Source organism: Cyprinus carpio, chromosome B12 (genome assembly GCF_018340385.1).
Source record: "Cyprinus carpio isolate SPL01 chromosome B12, ASM1834038v1, whole genome shotgun sequence".
Classification (NCBI taxonomy): Eukaryota; Metazoa; Chordata; class Actinopteri; order Cypriniformes; family Cyprinidae; genus Cyprinus; species Cyprinus carpio.
This window is the reverse complement of record NC_056608.1, coordinates 13,827,235-13,848,218: the sequence shown is the minus strand read 5'-3', so window position 1 is coordinate 13,848,218 and position 20,984 is coordinate 13,827,235. Positions and strand designations below refer to the sequence as shown.

Below are 20,984 nucleotides of genomic sequence, written 5' to 3'. Positions count from 1 at the left end.
ACACCAAGCAAGGCTCTATTGCTGAAGAAAAAGCATTTTGAAGCTCGTTTAAAGTTTGCTGCACAACATTTAGACAAGCCTGTGAAATACTGGGAGAATACAGTCTTGTCAGATGAGACAAAAATTGTACTCTTTGAATGCAATAATACACACCATGTTTGGAGGTCAAATAGCACTGCATATCACCCCAAAACATCATGTTGCACTGGCAAGATTTGAAGACTGTTTGTGTGGAAGAATGGGCCAAAATCATACCTGAACAAATGCATGCGACTAGTTTCTCCATACAGGAGGCATCTTGAAGCTGTCATTACCAACAAAGGCTTTTGTACAAAGCATTAAATAAATTTCAGTAAGTGTGTTCAATACTTTTTCCCTGTGTCATTCCATTTTATTACACAGAACTTAATTTCTGAACTTATTTGTATTGTTTTATTTGTATGTATGGATTACTTTGGTTACCGACATCTGGTGAAAATTTCATGTCAAAAGCACATTTAGAAATATATTTATTGAGAAAAACGGTGATGTGTTCAATACTTATTTTAACCACTGTATGTATATATACACGCACGCACACGCACAAACACACACACATGCACATTCATTTACTTTTTTCAATTTCAGACACACATATGGGCATATTAGCTGCAAGGTCGTATCTCTCTTTTTCATTCCAAAAATAAAATAATATTTTTAGAGGATTTTTTCATTAAAAAGAAACTAGTTAAATATACCTCAAATCAGTACATTGCGAATCAATTTAGTGAATTAGCTGCAAGGTCGTATCTTTCTATGATTCAGAAAGTAAATGAATACATGTTATACAGTAGCAACAGAAGGTGATTACACTACTGGAAAATTTCTGGATGGAATGACTTTTTTCAAGAAGCAATTTTCAGAGCACTTACCTCTTTCAGGCATCCCATAAAGTTGTTGCTAACAGGGGATCCGGGCAGATCGGCAGTGCTGGGACTACCCCCGACATAGAAAAAGTCATCCGAGCCTAGCATGGTGTAGTCCTCTTGTGTATATCCAGTGGTGGTCAGAATTCCATCCACGGATATTGTAACCTAGACAACAAAGCACAGGGAAAGGACACGCTATACTCACATATAACTTGAATACCGTTACAGGGCTTTGGTCCCCCTCGTAAGGATTTGAATGCTTGGCTTTGTTTTGTTTTTGCCTTTAATGCTTTTTATTTATAGATTTATTTATAGCTTTTCAACTTTTTACTTTGATTTAATGTGAACCCATTTTCATGTCTGTTTCAGGAATTCTTATTTATTTAATGTTTAACTCTTTTTTTTTTTTTTTGGTCTTTCTAGATTTACGTTTTTGGTATGAACTTCTAGTAAGTCTGAGCTGAGGAAGTCTGCGGCACATTAGCCCAGTCTGAATGTTAGTGGTGCCATTAATAGAGCACAAAGAGTAAATCAGCAGACACAAAAATGGTGTTAGTAGTATGTGTGTTTCTGAGAGTTAGTATCGCTTGAATCCAGTGCGTGTGAGTAGTTTTAGCAGTTTTCAATGTTTTTATATGAGGTAAAACAAAGAACATGGTGTGCTAAGAGGTTAGAAATGAAAGCACAGGCAATTAGAGGCACATTTTTCACAGATCTGGTTGAATGGATGCATGCTTCATTATCCCTCCCTCTCCACATGCAAACAATGGTTGGTTAGAGAGAACAATTCTTCTCACAGATTAGACTGCACAGGAATGAGTAAAGAGAGAAGGGGAGGGAGAAGGACACAAAAACGACACAGCTCATGAGACCAATCACAGCAGAAGTGTCTGCATGCATAAGCGTGTTCACATGAAGAAAGAAAGCAAAAACGACAACAGACGAGATGACCGGCCACCCATGCCAGCCTCGAATGTACTGATGGAGCAGAGGTGTTAGTACACGGGGTGGCCAGGATGCACACCATGCTGAACAATGGGCCTCAAAGCTAGCTGGACCAATGAAAAAACTCAGTGCCAGCCAGCCGAGACCGATCGGTGAGCAAAACCTTATGCAAAAGAACCCAACGAAGGAAAAGATGCAAGATAACCTAAGAGGAAAAAAAAGAGAAGATGGACGGGACATAAAGAGCTGAGGAAACCCAACTAATGAGAAGAAAAAGAAAAGGGGAATTTGGGCAGGGCAGGGGAAGTAAGCGTAAAGAGTACCAACCGCATTTTCCCCCTTTTTTTGTTTAGAATTGATGTCTACGATTCAAAAAAAGGAAAATAGACACACGGCAAACCCAAACTAAGAAACAATTAGAATGATATCTACCGAACAATGTAGTTTGTTTACCATAGCGTGTCCAATGCCTGAGTGCTTTGGTGGAAAAGGGGGGAGAAAGGAAAATTAAAAAACTGTGAAACAGAACACCGCTCCTCAATCAAAAAAGATGGTCTCTTGCCAAGGTTAGTACATCAGCGTTGCACGTTAGTAAGAGGTAACAGGTTAGTAAATGACACATTCCATGGATGAAAGGTTAGTTTCTTTCCCCAAAAGCAGGTTAGTAAACATTTAAAAAGGGCAAAAGAAGAGAAGGAAAGGAGAAGCAGACGAGATCTGCACCGTGGAGTTCCTGTGGGACGGATCTAGTCTACTCTGTTCCAAACACTGTCTCTTCCTATTCCTGGCGCTCCGCTAACTTTACTGGTGACAGAAAGCACCACAGAGCTTTTTATGTTTACTGCCTGTCCTATCCAACTTCGTGCCACACATCTAGGATCTTTTCAGAGTCTTGACACTTCAAACGTGTTCTGCGCTGACAGGTGACGTACTCGTGTAATGTAGTGAGAGGTGGCGCTATCAAATACTGACAGTAAAATATGGATGCTGTAGCATCTGAGGTTGAATTTAAATATTAGTCGAGGGGAACGGGGTTAAAGGTATGTTCATTCATCTCTGAAAGCTGAATTCGTAGCTGCTTAATGAATACTTTAATATTGGGAGCATCTTTTTTACATCAGCTCTGCTCTATGCTACATAAATGAGTGCTAGTGCTAATTTAAAATGATAAAAGCGGACCAAATTCCTAGAACTTTCTCTTTAAGTCTCATCTTTAAGCAAATTTCAAATACATAATTTGGAAACCTGAACTATTTTAAATGGGTGTATGTCTCGATCAGGGTCGGAAATTAACAGGCCCCTGCACAATTAATCAAGATCTATTACATCTGTCAGGCTTAAAGTAAAATGAATATAAAGTGTTGAATTTAATTTACGGCAAATCTGCTCAATTTGCAATAGATTTCTTTTTATGCATTGTTTGCAGAACTGAGCATTATAACCAATCACACACATTTCTGTTGAGTTTACAAATGTAATGTCCAATCAGAGGTGTTTGGATTCGTCATCGCTGAGAATGCTAGAATTGATCGGTATGCACGCTCACTGACGAAATTCTGAATCTGCATTTGCGAATTCTCTCATCATCATAAACAACAGTGCAGAAATGATGCAAGAAAGAGATTGAATTATCAGTGTACAGCAGATAGCTTCAGTGATTATATTCCAGCAAAAGCTTTCTATCAATCAACATTAATTATCATTATTACAGAGCGATAATCAACAATAATGATTTTATCATGATATTGCAGCTTCATCTTGTAATTAGTTTTAATTTATAAGCCATTACTATGCAATTTTTGAGTAATTCCATGAACATGAGCAGCATTAAACAGTCATGCTTTATTAGTAACAGTCTATAGTATTGTAACTGATTGAAGCAACTGGTTAAATTTAAGCACAGATACATTTGATTAGGTAAATATAAAAAATGCCCCTATGAATCAACTCCAGAGGGCAAATATTGCCCCTTAATGGAAATGTTAATTTCTGACCCTGGTATTGATTAAAATGGTTAAATATGGTTAAATCTAGTCCGAAGGTTAGTTGATGCGACTAATTGGAATCTGAATGTATCCAATCTCGACCTCTGCCTTTTCTGCGCGGTTACCTGACGAAGGTTCCTGGTAACCTTCACATCATGCCAGGCATTGTCATTAAATTTCCCATTGACGGGCTCCACCAGGGCCTCGAAGGCCCCAGAGCCCAGGTTGATGACCAGCGAGACGGCACCATTCTTCAGCGCCAAGTTGACGTAGTCTGCAGATTTTCCGGTGTGGAGCATCAGTCCATTGCGCTGCAGGGTCTTGAAGGAGAGCGTAATCTCATCGCTACTGCTCTGGATGGGGTTCGGGGACAGGTCGTAACAGAAATACTCTGAACCCTTGAAGGTGGCCACGTACTCTTCTCTCTCTGTTAGAAAATGGAGAAACAAAGCAGGTAAGCTGGGAGCATACCAATGTTTTGCATTAAAAGAGATGCATTAATACCAACACAGTACATTATAAAAGTTTAATTGGAAAGATGAGCAAAATAGGGGTCACTGACATGATTTTTTGACCCATCTATTGATTTATTCAAAAACAGAATAGAAAATGCAATTCATGAATACAATGAAGAATCAAACTGAGGACACATTTTTAATTTCTGAAATAAAATTTGATCCTTTTTGGGCATAAAGACGTCAAGGTGATGCAATAGAGCTATTATTTATTAAAAACTTTGTTTGTCATAATCCTTTATTACTATGTCTAAAAGATTTCTACTGCATATGAATGAAAACCATTTGTCTGTCAAATCAACAGTTATGTTCTCTAACCAATATGCAAGAAAAAAAAGGAAATGACATCAGCCCACCCTCATGACTGTGTGTCAAGATCAATACATCTCTTAAAATATCAAAAAATTTGAACTTTTCATTGCAAAGCAAGGTTGTGAAATGCCACGTGCATGTGGATTCCCAAAAGCATGGTATTTATGATACTTAAACTTAAAATAATAATTCGTGACATTTAAAAAAGTAACAAATTGTACAAAAATACATGCAAAAATATTCACACCTGTATTTAAGGTTTAAGCAAAATATGCTAATTCTTTTTACTTTGTTGAATCATATGACATTTTTAGAGTCATTAAAATTGAAACCTTTCTTGAAAGTGGTATAAAAGTTTTCAAAACCATATGAATCCAACATTAAAGCACCTTTACTTTGTCGTGGACGATCTTATATGTCATTGACCCTGTAGCCCTCCATCACATAGTAATACAGAGCGGATCACTTACCGTCATCTATCTGCTCCCACACTTACTGGACACAAGACTTGCTAATTTCAAATGACCTACCTATACAAAGCCAAAATCAATCTGAAGTCATACTTAAGGGGTCAATCTGAGAGTGATTGGTTGCTGTCAGTACATGCACACACACCTACAAGATTGAGGTCAGAGCCATCTTGCTCATAAATGAGAACCAAGGTCCTTGATAATGGTGACCATAAATAAAGCAGCCACACATATCAGGACATAATTACCAAATCAGTCAGCAAGACCCATTACTGTAAGCGTCCTGGCACAGAACCCAGGCGCGCACACTCTCACTCCTCTTCCCACTTGCGCAAACAACTCCGACTGTCACCCAGATCCGAGTGTATTTTGGGAACTTGGTTAAAATATTAACTGAAGAGACGCCCATTAATAAAGTGTGAAGTCCTATCTCCACAGCTACCTTCTTACCGGTAAATACAATTACATTATTACAGAGCAGAGCTGAGTCTACTTCTCATCAGGAATATTAATGACTTTAACAGGCAATTTACAGCAAGACTGAACCAAATTATCATAAATCCAGAAATCGGCAACACAATTAACCTAACAAACCATAAGACCAGCTCATTTGGCTCTGGAATTATCTGGAATATTCTTAAGATAAACCCTGGAGATATCAACAAGGCTCATTTACTCCATCTCTTTCTCCATCCTTCATCACCCTTCCTGTGTCCACTGCGAGTTAAATAAGCTTTTTGCCTCGGCTGATGAAGTGTGTGTGTGTGTGTGTGTGTGTGTGTGTGTGTGTGTGTGTGTGTGTGTGTTTGTGCACAAAGAGCCAAAGGGTGGTGCTGTATCTGGCTCTCTTCCACCTCCTCTACATACCACTGAGTCAGCTATAATGTGACTCAGTGCAGGAAGGCGCCCACAGAGTCGCACCAGCACACACAAACTGGCTTTTGCACCAACACACACACATTGGGCCATACACACACCGTTTCACACAGGTATATATATTGGATGCCCAGAATAACTCCAAAATGGCCTTCAAATCTCCATTTTGATGCCAGTAACAGAGTGCTTTATGAGTCTTTCATCGGCATCGGTCTCTGTTGTGACTTCCCTGTCCCGTCTCTCATCAGATTTGATCTCTGGAAATACTCTTACAGGAAATCAAATCTTCATCTTCAAGAGTAAATAACCAGGAAAGCTCATTTAAATACAGCATTAGACTATCTGTTGGTTAAAAGTGACCTCCAATCACCTCTTCTCTCAATAGCACATAGCAATTTGCTCTGATTTCTGCCTTTACATCATATATATTTTCTGTTTGTGCTTTAAAAAGCCATATCCTACCTGTTGTTATCAGTTATTTTTGGCAGTGTCTATTTACACCAAACTTGGTAAAGGCTATTTTCTCTAATCGCCACTGCTCAGGCAATTTACCCTTCGTACAAACAGCACATTACTTCTATTTGAACTAAATGCAAACAAGATGTTATTTGTTGCCATTTACACTTGGTGGAACCTATATGTACTGCAGTTTTTTTTTTTCCAGTAATGTACCTGTAGTACATTTTCACTTTAGTCAATTTTCTTGGCTGTAATTTAGTCAAAATATATTTTCCATCCTTTCTCTTCCATATAGGATTAAACTGGCTGTTTGTGATACTGTGCCTTTAAGAAAATATCTATTGGATGCTTGCTATTATTGGTTAGACTTTTTGAATGTGAAATGGGTGACATTGCTTGTGTATGAGCTGACAGGTCCAATATAACTGGCACTGCCCCATCTTTCAATAACAGCCTTTTTGTAAAGCTTGCTTTGACATTCGCCAAACAATTTGCGTCCAAATGTGCTACACAGAATGCTAAGGTAGGTCCTTTTCTTTGAAGGCTCGAAGAACAATCCATGACATCAAATGCTGTATAATTTGTCTATCAACCTACTGACATTGCATTTGAAGATGCATAGCAGTTGTGATATCACTGTCTCACCCCCTTTCTGCTGCTTTAACTCTACTAATCTGGAGGCACATTCTGCCATATTTTAAAGCAACAGTCTGCTGTCTAAAACAAAAAAAGTCACTCACCCCTCACACACATGTTGCCACATAAAAAAATTAAAAATGTTTATATCTATATAAAAAAAAATTTATAATAAAAATTATATTAAAAATATTTTAAAAAATAAAATCTTGTACACTACCATTTAAGTTTGGGGTTGGTAGTAATGGTAGTGTTTAAAAAAGTATTATATGCTCAGCTGCATTTAAAATACAGAAAAAAAAAACAGTAATATTGTGCACATTTTTTCTAATAGTTTTTTTTTATTGAATACACTGTGATAGCAAGGTTGGTTTTCCTCTAGAAATCAGACTAATGTGCTGATTTGGTGCTCAAGACACATTTCTTATTATTGTCAATGTTGAAAACAGTCATGCCAAACAGCCAAACTTTTGAACGGTAGTCACGTGATGTCCATGATAAATCTGAGAACTGAACCAGTTGAGAACTACCAATTTAGCTTCTGTTTGCACTTGTGGAGTGATGCCTTGTATGCTGCTGACTGAGCAATTATCTCTTCATCAGCTTAAATTTAGACAGGAACGTTGGGGGCAGCACGTCTGTGGGCTTGTTACCTCAAAGCTGCTACAGGCGACAGCCTGTGAATGCCAAACACAGCCAGTCAAGCATTGAGAACTCCCATGCTACAGGAAGACAAGCTGTACTACGGTTTCCTGTATGGTTCCCCCTTACCGTTTCAAAGAAGACATGTACGAAAGCTATTATTTAATGACTCCCCAGTAAGGGTGGAACATTAAAAAAGAACATCTGACAATAGTGTCAACTTTAATTGTCTGTATTGTGCTGCACATGATAAATGTGATATGACAGAATTTGTCTAATTAGCAGTACTGAAGGGGTGGTAATGAATTAATATATTTTTCTATTCAACAACAGACATCTCAAACTCAGTTTGACATACCCATATATTATTCTATCTGAGCCTGAGAATTTTTTATTTTTATTTTTGATATTTAAAATGGACATAGTAAAAAATGATTTTGTAATCACATTATACAATAGCACAATCTCCAAGGGTCTCAGCAGCAACAAAGCCAATTATGCTTCACAAAACAGTCAGCATTAATAATTGACGCTGAGCATAAAACTAATTAATTTGGGGCTTTTGATAAGTCTTTATAAAACTACACCAAAATGACACTGCAAAATAAAATCTGAATGCATCTAGTTAAGAAAAGAAAAGAAAATCACAGCAGCTTCTCTGACAGTAGGGTAATTTTTTAACTATCAGTGAACGTTTGGTGTCAGACTGAACAGGGACTAAGCACCAAATAAACTGTCAAAGCTGTCTACATTGATTTTTCATAAGGTGCAAGTTCGCTCAGTTATGGGAAATTAATATGTAAGAAAAAGTAAAGCAATTTCAGCACTAGCCCACAGACTTATGTGAATTCGTAATCTGTGGAGAAATACTGCACTGTCATTGACTAAAGTGTAAATGATACACCTGTCATTCATGTACCTCCGTGGCCACAGCTAGCTTGTGCATTCATTTTATCTATGCTTTGATTCTTCCTCTCTTTGTGTTTCAGCCAAACGTCCTTTACAGGCTCTCCAGAGGTATGTTATGGTGAATCACATATAGCTTCACCACCATGGCCCCGTTCGTGCTGTAGGGAATACAAGAGCGGAGATAAACGACAGTGGGGCTGAAAGGGAGACTGAGGCTGTGGGCACAGATAAATCTAGTGGGAGGATACACTTCTTCAAGCTAGCCCACTAGATCAAGATTACTTACAAACCCATTCAAGTAATAGCTTAGCCACTTGTATTTTATCTGCTTGGGAAGGGGGTGAGGGTAACACCATACCGTTAAACACAAGCTATCATGTTTTTTATTTAATAATGATGTCTAACTGAACCACAGTATTAAATCACACACCTCTACACAACATTCTATAGCCTAACCTTTTGGGGTTTAAAATCTCTTTCTCTTTCAGTCTTTCCATTTAATTCAACTAGTTTCTTGCCATTTTTTTTTTTTAAATAATTTCTGAAGGAAAACTGTTGCACCACTTTATTATAATTTTTTTTTTCATTGTATGTAAAATATAAGAAGCTTGTTCGTTTTGCTAAATATTGTCTTTTGTCTTCCATGTACAAAAGAAAGTCAAATTGATTTGGAATGACAAATTCATTTTTGGCTAAACTAATTCTGAAACATTTTTGTTCTGACCTTCATAAAAGAATGTGATCTTTTTCTAAATAAAAACCTTGCTGCTTTGTTGTAATGCTGTGAGGAAACTCCCTTCAAATCTCTTGGAAATATTGAAGTTGCAATGCATTCTGGGGTGAAGCAGAAGCAATTAAGTAAGCTCATATTACATGCATGTGTATTCACACATTTCCTTCTCTCTCTTCCATAACACATCCACTCTTCCTATCATTTAGCACCAGCCTTTACTTCACCTCTCTCCATTTTTCACACCTTCTTTCCCTGAGCCTCAAGCCTTAAAATCGAGCAAAATATTTTCCTCCAATCTAATTCATAGTAGGTGCCGAACATCCCCAAACAATTTGCACTCAGTGTGTGTGTGTGTGTGTGTGTGTGTGTGTGTGTGTGTGGTTTGTATGTTAATTGTGTGACACTCACCTCACCTTCACAAGATTAAATGTAATCTGTTGACAAAGACTCAGTGTGCCATAAGATATACAGCTCTGCATCTAAATTTACAGTATGTACCCTTCGCAAGATGTTTCTAATTGTGTTTGTTGACTCTATTTAGTACTGCCATAATGAAACCATTATGTCAACTTCTGAACATAATATAAATGTATATACAGCATATATATAGTTAATTTTGTTTGATTAAGTCATATTTTTATTCAGCAATGAATAAGACTGCATTAAATAGATGAAAAGTGACAGTAAATACATTTACATTTATATTTTCTATTCAAACACTTTTTATTAAAAAATAATTATATATATATTATATATATATCTATATATATATAAACTTTATATTTGTAAAAGAAAAAAAGTATGGTTTCCAAAAAAACAAAAAACAAAACAAAACAAAAGATATTAAGCAGCACGTTGATACAAATCATGTTGACACTGAAGTTTGTTGAAAATTCAGCTTTTTCCATTACAAGAATAAATTACTTTTTAAAATACATTAAAAATAAAATATAGTTATTTTAAATTGCAATACTATTTTATAATATTACTGTTTTAATGCATGTTTGATCAAATTAATGTGGCCTTTGTGAGCACTAGAAACTTCTTTCAAAATCATTTGACATTTATATTAAATAAATATATTTTCTGAAGTTTCTTCAGGGCAATACTAAAAAAAAAAAAAAAATATATATATAGATATATATATATATATATTATATAATATATATATATATATATTATTAAACCGTTAAAACATCTAACAGATTACGCAAGAGGTACACTGTAAATAGTTTACTTACAGATTATTGAAGAACGTTTTACAAGAAAATAATAAATAAAATATTTCAGTAATATTTCAAAATTTTATGTTTAATTGTGTTACTTTTTTGGTAATTATTTATGAAACATTTCTGAGTGAAAATTGTTTCTTACCAAATCCTACAGAGGAGTATGTAAACCAAATTTACATCACTGCTCCTCCAGTATGTATAGGGGCTATAAGAGTAAAGGAGAGGAGAGGTTTAAGTGGCTCCCAGTGAGCAGTACACTCACTCAGGAGGCTTGTTTTGCCACTGGAGATGATAGCACTGCGAGTTAATGAGAGCAGCTCCAAAGCCGCAGCCGAGTCTCAATCTAACAACGGCAAGAAAAACAACAGGAGTGACAACAACAGAAGATAATAACACCGCAATTACCCAAGCTAAATATATACCGGGGGCTATGGACCGTGGACAGCAACAATACCATTAAACTGACTGTGAGGTCTAGTTACACTGCCAGTGATACTAAGAAGTGCCTCAAGTACATTCACTGCATCAACTGACATAATATAAATACATATTGTCGGATAGCAAGGAACCATTATGTCCATAATTCCAATTAATTTCCTTGCGTGATGTTTCCCCCCCCCCAACATTCAGACAGAGCGCTATATTACATGTGACAAGTTTATTCATTCTGCTCAGCCGTCTCCAACCTTGATAAGGCCAGTTATCAAAATTTCTCCATCTCAGAGCGCAGCCGAAACCCGTCAAGCTATTCTGAGCCGGCGCTATGGAGGAGCGTTTCACACACGACTGGCCACAGATGTGTTTTGTTGAATATTGATTTATTGTTTGATTGATTATTCCTCACATCATAAATCCGCCAGTGAATGGGATCCGACGACGAAAGACACAAAAAGCACAAAAGACTGGCTGGCTCATTATTTCTCCAAATGGCAGCATTTCCATTTTAGGGAGAGAAATGATATTTGAGTCTGAGATAAGAGCTCATATCAGTGAAGGTTTTGGAATATCATTCTAATGATTCAGTATTGATGAGACTGAAAGCACATCTTTTACAAAATGGTATGTGCAAATACTGCACTTTTCCACCTTAAAACATGAAATGCTAAATCAATTTTGGCAACCTGATCTCCCATAAACATCATTCATAATGTGTTTCATTCAAAAACGGCAAGGCTGGGTGCTTTTTTGGAGGTTGAAAATTAATTTGCTCATCTGAGATTCACTGAAAAAAAAAAAAAAAAAATCCAAGTTTCATAGCTGCAGTGTTTGTGAACAAGGAGTCCGGTTATCATTCCGAGAAATGGCACTATTAAATGTCTCCCTATATTCAGCTGTGACCAGACACCTTTAGCTAAATGCTCCAAACACATATCTCTCAAAAAATAGCCGTGAATCTGTGGAACATGCAGCGCGAAGTCACAACTCACTTCAAAAACACTCTATCCACCTCCACAGCACCTCATTACAGCCTTTCTTATGCAAATGTGAGAAGACAAACCGGTGTCACACAGACACACAGCCTGCCATCCTACAGGCATCTCTTCCTCTCCTAACGAATCCATCTCAACTTTTGAACTCCCTTTTCTCTATCTCTCTCTTTCTTGCAGGTGTGGAGGCTCAGCATTTTTAAATGCTGCCATTTTCTAGGACACCACATTAAATCGAGAAGCCCATGGTTGAGTGACGTAAAATCCTCAGATCTCATCTCAATTTCACGGAGAAGATTCAGCTCATACGGCATCTGGAAACCAGCCAAGAGGATGAGAGAAAACAGATTCTTCCACTAACGTTATTTATTTCACAGCTCTTCTCGAGAAACCCATGCGGGCACTTTTATTTTGGAAAGTCCTCCTCCATGCGTTGGGACCTGTCCGACCTGTCAGAGCCAGCTACCTCTCTGGAGCATCAAACCAGCAGCCAACCCTCTCACTCAGTCCCTGCCATATGTCCCAGTGTTCTGCCAATTCCTTGCACACAAGACCTCAGAGCACCCCATTAGCGAATGAGAGAGAGAGAGAGAGAGAGAGAGAGAGAGAGAGAGAGAGAGAAGAGGGGGAGATGGGGAGTGAGACGTGGTTATAAACATACATTGAGAAAAACAGAGGTGGGGAGATGGAGAGATCGGCAGAAAAAAAAGAGCATCAGAGAGAGCAAAAGTAGAACAGAAACACGCTGAACTGAGTAACAGAGAGAATCAATCAGGAGAGAGAAAAAGAGAGAGTGCAAGAGAAAGATAAATGTTAAAGGAACAGTTTGAATGAAAAAAAAACTCATCATCAATATACTTATTTTTAGAAGTGGCATAACTACTATCCAATGATAGGCCTGACTATATGTTAATAAAATAACATTGACTAAAACTAGTCCTGTCAATCGATTAAAAAAATCAACTAATTAATCGCACATTTTTCTGAAATTAATTGCGATTAATCAACCCTAATACTGCCCAACCCTAGCCCCACCCCTACGTTAAATATTTTTCATGCGTTAAAATGAAAAAAGCAATCGTGACACGCTAATTTTGACACCACTACTAAAAACATAAGGTGTATCTTTAGTCATCAGTCATGACTCATAGAGTCATTATTTCAGGAATCGGATTATACTGACTGTGCTGTATGTTTTTGATTCATTACAAAGAACAGACACAAGGTCATTTATTCAGGAATTAAACTGTTACGCTGTATGCTTGTGATTCACTAAAAAGAACCTGCATGTACAAGTAATTTATTTAGGAATTCAGTTATACTGGTTGCACTGCATGTTTTTAAATCACTAAAAGACTCAAGGTCATATGTTCAGAATTTGGACCACACTTGGTTGTGCTGTATGCTTTTGATTCACTAAAAAGAAACAGCTTGTAAAACTCATTTATTTGGGAAATTGGACTTCACTGGATGCCCAGTATAATTTAGATTCACTAAAAAGTAAAAAACTTTGAGTCATACGCTCAGGAATTGGAATACACTGGTTAAGCTGCATATTTTTGATTCACTAAAAAGACCTGGCTTATAAGAGTAATTTATTTGGAAATTGGGCTATAGGCCTACTGGTTATGCTGTATGTTTCTGATTCTCTCTCAAAAAAAATTGGCTCATAAGAGTCTTCCATTTTGTGCTGTATAAGCAGAATCAGTAGAGGTGTTGCACTGCCATTGAAGAAGTAATTTCCAGAAACTCTTTTGAAGCAATTCAGTAATTAAGTGCATGCAAAGAAAACTGACCATAATTGAATGATGGAAAAGAAAGCCAATGATATTCTGAAAAAAAAAAAAATCTTCATTTGTCAACAGAAGTCAGTCAGTCATTTAGGTTTGGAATGGCACAAGGTTGAGAAAATGAGAGAATTTCTGTTTTTGGGTGAACTGTTCCTAAAAGAAAAACAGGACAAGGAGACAGACTGTCAAGATTCCCACGGACAGAAGGAGAGATTGTGAGCGAGGTGTTCTTTGTAAACTCAGTCAGAGCTCAGTGCTGGATGAGTGCAATTTGATGTTATCGTCAGACCGTGAATGTGGATACATGGGTCTGTGCTGATATTGAATAACAGCAGGGAGGAAAGCTCAGAATCTCAGTACTCAGAGCTCTACCCTCTCTGCTGAAGCTCTCCAGCATGGAAGCAATATGGCATATAAACCATACGTGCCAGAACAGCTTCGCAACTAATCAATGCACACACGTACACAAACACACACGTTCATTATAGACCTTCCCATTACAGCAGAGAGTGCCTATAGAGCCAGCATGCAGCGCTCTCTCATTCCTACTGCATATCAATGCCATTATCTCAGACCTGTATTCCCACCACTCTGCAGATCGCTAAAGTAAGCTCTGTTTGACGCTGTGTGGAAAGCTGTCCTCTCAGCACTGGTGTATTTTTAGAAGCTTGAATATGATAACGTAACACAGCTCTCTGCTAGTTTCCATCTTTAAATGCATTTCTCTGCTTTTGTCAGTCAGACTGTAGGTTATTGATCCTCTACATTTACACCAGATCTGTGTAAGGTAACCACTTATGGAGTGACCACATCGTTTGTACCGTTTCTCCCAGGTGTGACCCTCAAAGAGCTGCTACCATTTCTTCTCTCCTTTCATTCATGAAGCTCTCTGAACTCCATATGTAGGAGTCAGTCTCCCATGCTAGTTCACACTGCATCAAAATGGCATTTGTGAAAATGACAGTTATGTTCGCCAATATTCTATTAATAGACATAACATGAGTAAGAGTGCTGGTGTTGCTGTGGTGATACTCTGGCCAACAGACCAGACGTTAATTTTGAGACGTTAATAATAGAATAGATGTTAATTTTGAGTGACTTACATTTTAGGCATCATACTGCCAGTTGCTTATTTTTGCTTGGCCACAAAAATAGTTCAAAATGAAGCACAGCAGAAGGAATTAGTTGAGCAAATTCAATGATTCACTCATAAAGAAAGTGACTTGTTTATTTCCAGAATGAATCAGTGTTTAGGAACGGATTGGTTGAATGATTCACTCATAAGACAGGCACTTGTTACGTCTCTGAATGAATCAGTGTTTTTAGTAAATGGTTTCCTGACTCACTCACAAAGTCACTTGCCTGTATAAAAATCTGCCTTGCTTTCCAATTAAAATCTAAATATTAAAATAAGATGAATTGAGAAGCAAAATTGTGCAAAAGGTGTGACCACAAATACCAATTTTTAATGAGTTTTTGCGAGGAAAATCCAGTCATTTAAATAGTTAAAGGAAAAAGAACTGATATTTTCCCATGCAGATTTAATCAAGTAATCAAATGAATCCACTGCTTTGCTTCTCTGTGAGTTCAGCTTCATTCATTCCCTCACAAAAATTATCCATGAATTTACAACAGCTAATAAATAAATAAATAAATAAACATGGTTACTATAGTTAAATCATGTAAACCACAAATTCACCAAGGTTTTGCTACACTATCCATAGTTTAACCATGGTATTTGTAGTTAATCGGTTGTTATACAAATTGTAATCAATATGCCAAAAACAACATGATAACTACACTTTTGCTACAATAAAACCATGGTTAATTTTAGTAAGGTTGCTACCCAATTAACAACAGATAATAGACATGTTTGCCCATGTAATATTGTTGAAATTTTACCACATCTTATAACAGTAAGACTTGTTTTCACTGAATAAAGCTCTTTGTAGAGCTTCCCCACTGGCAAAACTTTTTTTGTTGTTGTTCTTTAATTTAGTTAAATTTATGCTTAAAAGAGAGAGAGAGAGAGAGAGAGATAAAGAGAAAGCCAGCAGGGAAAGAAAAATAAATTAGGAAAAATAAACATTCAAGATATTCTCTTATGCAATCTTGTTTTAAGGATATTCAAATTTCACTGGATAACAAAACAAAAATACTGGTTAAGAAAATGTTTTGATGGGTCAGTCTGAACCAGGCATAGCTTTGCTTGCTCCCTCTTTTCTCTCCTCTCACAGAAAGTGTGCTCGCTTCTGTCGCTCCCGTAGCCATTTTACAATCCATGATGGAAGACTTGATGGTTAGCTCTGCAGCGCTGCACACTGCTTCACAGCGAGACAGCACCACCCAAACACACTGCAAAATGTGATTAACACATCAGTGTGCTTTACACATGCGCTCTTCTCCTCCCATTCTCCAGAGAAACTACAGACTGGGGAGGGAAGGACGGAGGGAGTGTGTCGGCAAGCCCCAATGGTAATTGTTGGTGCAGGGGAAAACAAGAGTAGGTTGAGACAGTTGGAAAGGGAGAAGCAACCGCTCATTTTCTGTGCAGAAGCTCCCCTCCGTGCTTAACAGATCAAAGAAGGGAATTTATTGGACCACCCATAGAGTCGGATGACAGCGTAGGCAGAACATGGGACAGATCTGCTTCAGAACAACCAAGTCACTGAATCGCAAACGCAACAGAATGTTCTCCCAACTGAAGATATCAAAGCGTTCTTTCAAAGTGCACCTTATGGTGGATATGAAACACTTAGTTAGAGCACAGAACTACCTTTCATTTCCCAACACCAGCCGAGACAAACAAGACGATTACGCTCGGGTCTGCATCTCCTCCTCCTGAACGCCACGGTAATCAAATTCTCCACGGTGTGAAGACCAAAAGCAACAAAACGCCAAAGCTACTGGAATGATAAATAGGGGACCGAGTAGCTTGGCAGGAAGACTAAACGACGGGATGAGGCAGTTGAAAGCTACACCCTCCTCAGGTAGAGGTTCAGTCTCACTCCGGGCCCCAGCTTCCTCCATCTCCATATACACAGACGTGAACACACGTAAACACCTCGGCTAGGGCTTTATGAATGACTCCTGATCCGTAAACACACACATCCAGAGACGAGCTGAGGGAGCAGCCCTGCCGCTCTCTGATAAGCTTCCCTTCCTTCTACCTTCACTTCATTTACATAATTCTGCCTCTTTAAAATATGCAATTGTTCATTTCATGCCTCAAGTGTTTATGTGCTTACATAAGTTAAAGGAGAGACTTGGGCTTCTCTGTCTTTACTTCTCTCAATCTCCTTGCCTTTAATTTTCCCTCAGCCACTTCATTTCAATTTTTTATATTTCTCGCTGGAATAAATCACAGAGCATTTGAACAGGGCAGTCGACCAGACTTGTGGAGTGACAGAATATATGGTGTTACGTATTCACGATACAAAAAAGTAGCTGTATTTTGTTAGAATTACATTAGAATTGCATGATCAGATCATAGTTACATTTAAATGACCATTTTAAGTGTATAATGAAAAAATAAAGTAATCTGGCTCTTACCGGCTTGCTGCTAACATTGCAAAATAATATATAAACACACCTGTGACCTCAGTACATTAGAACTGCTGTGCGGCTGAGTCTGTTGTTTTCAATGAATTCTTACATTTTTGTTACTGTGCTTTTAATGTATGAAACTTTGCCAGGTATATGCAAAACTACCATTTCAACCTGAAAGTTGAGACATATACTCTCAAAACCAGCCTTTTTCTTATGCAGAGTTGTTCTCATGTAAATCTGTCTAGTTTTAACGATTTTCAGATATTTCAACCTGAAAGTTAGACTTTTGCCATGCAGAAATCCATTTAAGAAACAACCCTATCATCTCCGTGGTCATCTGGGAATGTTACCTGCAAAGCTCAGCTCTCCTGATGGATGGAAGGTGACCTGGCTTGTAGCCCCTGCGACGCACACGTTTTTAAAGTGACTACTGGCTGTGCCAACACATGCTTCACTGCTCAACGTACACACACGAGCACAGGCCCCGTCACTTATCTCATCCCGCATGGCTGCTCTGCTAACAGAATCGCTCTCCTCTGTCACAGTTTTCAAGTTTCTCCATTCTCTCCTGTCTACTCCATTGAAAATAAATAAATAAATAAATACAACAACCAAAGCCATGCATTTACAGATAGAACAGAGTCGAAAGACATCAGTGAGTTCGATTGGATGGATGTGATTGGGCTTTGAAAAAAAGAAAGTAGAAATCTGACATTCATCTTGGTCGACTTGCCTTCACAGAAACCAGTTTCTGATTTCAGGGCGCAAGAAATAAAAGTTATCTTTCACAGCACGCTTCAAATGGTATCCAATAAGAGTGAAAATGTAATTCCTACCCCAGCCCCTGTAGGTTTGTGGTGAGTTTGCGGTCTTACAAATATTGGTGTATTTGTAATGGGAAAGCCATTATCTTGGTTCGGATCCTGAGGCGAGTTTTACTGCTAAGATGGGGGGAGAGGTGTCGGGTTGTTGGGTAAGGGGCTGATTTAATGGCATCCACTGTGAGTAACACTCGGTGTGGAAATCTCAGCAGATGTCATTCCCTCGACAGCAATCATCAAAGACGTGCGAACCATGCAGCAGCAAGTGTAATTCCGTGACAGGCTGTCAGTCAAATATCACTGTGCTAATATGAGCATTGGGAGGGAATGAGCAACTCAGTCATTTATCACGATACGTTATCAAAGATCAACACTGTCCTTCTGAGAACAAAAAGAGAGATGGAAAGATCTAAAATACACAATTTACATCCCACCGGAGGTGATAACAGATGTTTATCGCTATTCTGAAAAACACTGAGTTCTGGTGAATTTTGTGAATACTTTACACAGAAATGAATGATAGGACATGATAATTATAGAAATGTATTCACATATTTGTCATTTAGTTGTCCTTTCCTACTAATATCAAATAATCAATAAAAAAAGCAAATAATGAATTTAATAAATACAGTAGGATTTTTTTACGTGCACATTTGTCCAAAAGTTTATTTACTTTGAAAGTGCTTAGAAAGAATCACACCATAAACGTATCCACCCTCTAGTCACTCAAAAGTCATGATTTTCTTCTCATAGAACAAAAAAGTAGCTGCTCTTTTCCATATATTAAAAATACATAGTGTTCATAGGAACACTTGGTATGCTCAGCAAACCTTTTTCATATTGCAATAGTTAAAATAGCTATTGAACATGTTACGGTAATGGCCTCTGGTCAGAATCTGTCTAGGGCACCAAGCGAACCTGGACCGCTACTTGAACCCAAAAACATAAATGAATAGGTGCATGACACCTTAAATGAACCTAAAACAAATCCCCACAGCATTCATTGCAATGATGCTAAAAGTAGGTGACTCCTAACAGGAACGCAGCAATGAGAGGAGGGTGGGAGATGTGACTGACACACTTGCTCTATTATCAGGCTCTCCAGATTCAAACCCAGACTGCGCTATAGTGCGTGAGTCACATGGCCCCACGGCCCAAATTGGCAGTTTCTTTGAGAGGGATTGGGGTTATGACAGTGAACCAGTTTCATGGAGAAATGGAAAAGAGATTATATTTCACCCCACCTATCGAAGCTCTCAGCGCCAAACAGAAGACAATTTACAGACATTCACACACAAACACAGACACCCTCGAAACATGTGTCTGACAGACACACACACTCATTCCTGCGGCTGTCTGTCATTGTGATTTCAGACACCCACTCGTGTTCGCTCTCTGACACATATAGACACACATACACAGTTAAGAAAATTTATGTGTGTTTTATTCAGTTCCCTTTAGAGAGTGAGCCAAGTGTGGGGAAAAAAGTACATCAGCTGTCATTCGCTAACAGAAGTGTTAAACGGGTCCCAATAAGATGCACGACGCGGTACAGTAAACAGATGTGAGGTTGAACCCACCCTGGGAGAACAAACTTCACAAAGCCACTATAGGAGCTGCACCCATCACCCTTCCATGCTGGGAATTTACAGCCGTGTCATTAGATCAGACTGCCGGACATAAAGCATCACTGAATCAATCTTGGAGAGCTGTCGGCAGCCTGGTAAACACTGCGGACGCTGGCGGACGCTCCCTATTATGCTGGGGATTAATGGCGTTGACAGAGTATTAACTCACATTGAAAGGTAAACAGGAACACTATGGAGAAATGCCGATGCTGACACTGAGCCAGGCTTCCCAGAGGATAAATTCTCTCCTGAACTCAGCAGGTCATGAAGGAGAAAGGAAAAAAGAGATATAGAGAATGATTCAGGAAAAAACTCATATCTTTGGAAAAACAATGATTCTGGGATACAGAAAAAGAACTGAGTGAAAATAGAATGACAGATTGTGCTGGGGTGAGAATGTAAACGTTAAAAAATGCTCTGTTTTGTATGGATATCTCATCCCGTTCTCCCTGGCCATCTCAACGGGCACGCCAAGGTCACTTAGTCCACTCTGCATGCGAGCTGACATCAGCCTTGGCTCTCTAAAGCCAATTGACCAGCTGTCAGCGCTGCTAGGAGAAGCAGCAGCCCCAGTGGTCACCCCGAACAGAGACAGCCCAGTACAGGGCCATTGTGGATGTCTGGCATGACTGGCAGGTCAGGGCAGAGACTTCACAAGGGACGCCCAGTCAATGTGACGCTGTATATGCTTGTGTTGCTGTTCGGTTCTGGTTGAATATCAGCTGCATTCGCTGATTTTAACACTGTGCTTTGTCACCCATTCTTCTGAAGTTATGCACTCCGTCTGATCGCTATGCAGTGAATGGACACTGTACAGACTTTGGGTCAATGGCCACAGGTTTTAATGAGCTGTGCTAAAAGGCTGAGATGTTCCAGAAGCCACTCAAAAACTCCCTAATTACCTGGCACTGTGTTCGTCTTATTCAACAGCAAAAAATGCTGAAAGAAGATACACAAAAGACCGATAATATGCTCGCCTAACAAGAGGTAAACAGTCCTAAGCTAATGAACTAGCCAAGGCTGTTTGGAAAAACTGCTATAATGAAATAGCATAATGAAAATGTGTGTGTGTATATATATATATATATATATATATATATATATATATATATATATATATATATATATATATATGATAACCTGCCTT

General features: G+C 38.4%; 1 protein-coding gene across 20 annotated transcripts in view; it reads right to left on the bottom strand.

Moving 5' to 3' along the window:
* LOC109104764 (neurexin-1a) overlaps positions 1 to 20,984 on the bottom strand; it is a 177,284-nt gene that overhangs the window by 108,624 nt on the left and 47,676 nt on the right. For 16 of the 20 annotated variants that reach the window (XM_042735465.1, XM_042735467.1, XM_042735480.1 and 13 more), the window contains 3 exons: positions 3,964 to 4,265; positions 2,307 to 2,330; positions 912 to 1,073 (listed from right to left, as the gene is read on the bottom strand). In XM_042735465.1, coding sequence (XP_042591399.1) covers positions 912 to 1,073; positions 2,307 to 2,330; positions 3,964 to 4,265 — 488 coding nt within the window. The remainder of the gene's footprint in view (positions 1 to 911; positions 1,074 to 2,306; positions 2,331 to 3,963; positions 4,266 to 20,984) is intronic. The other 4 variants (XM_042735472.1, XM_042735483.1, XM_042735484.1 and 1 more) reach the window with 1 other exon arrangement.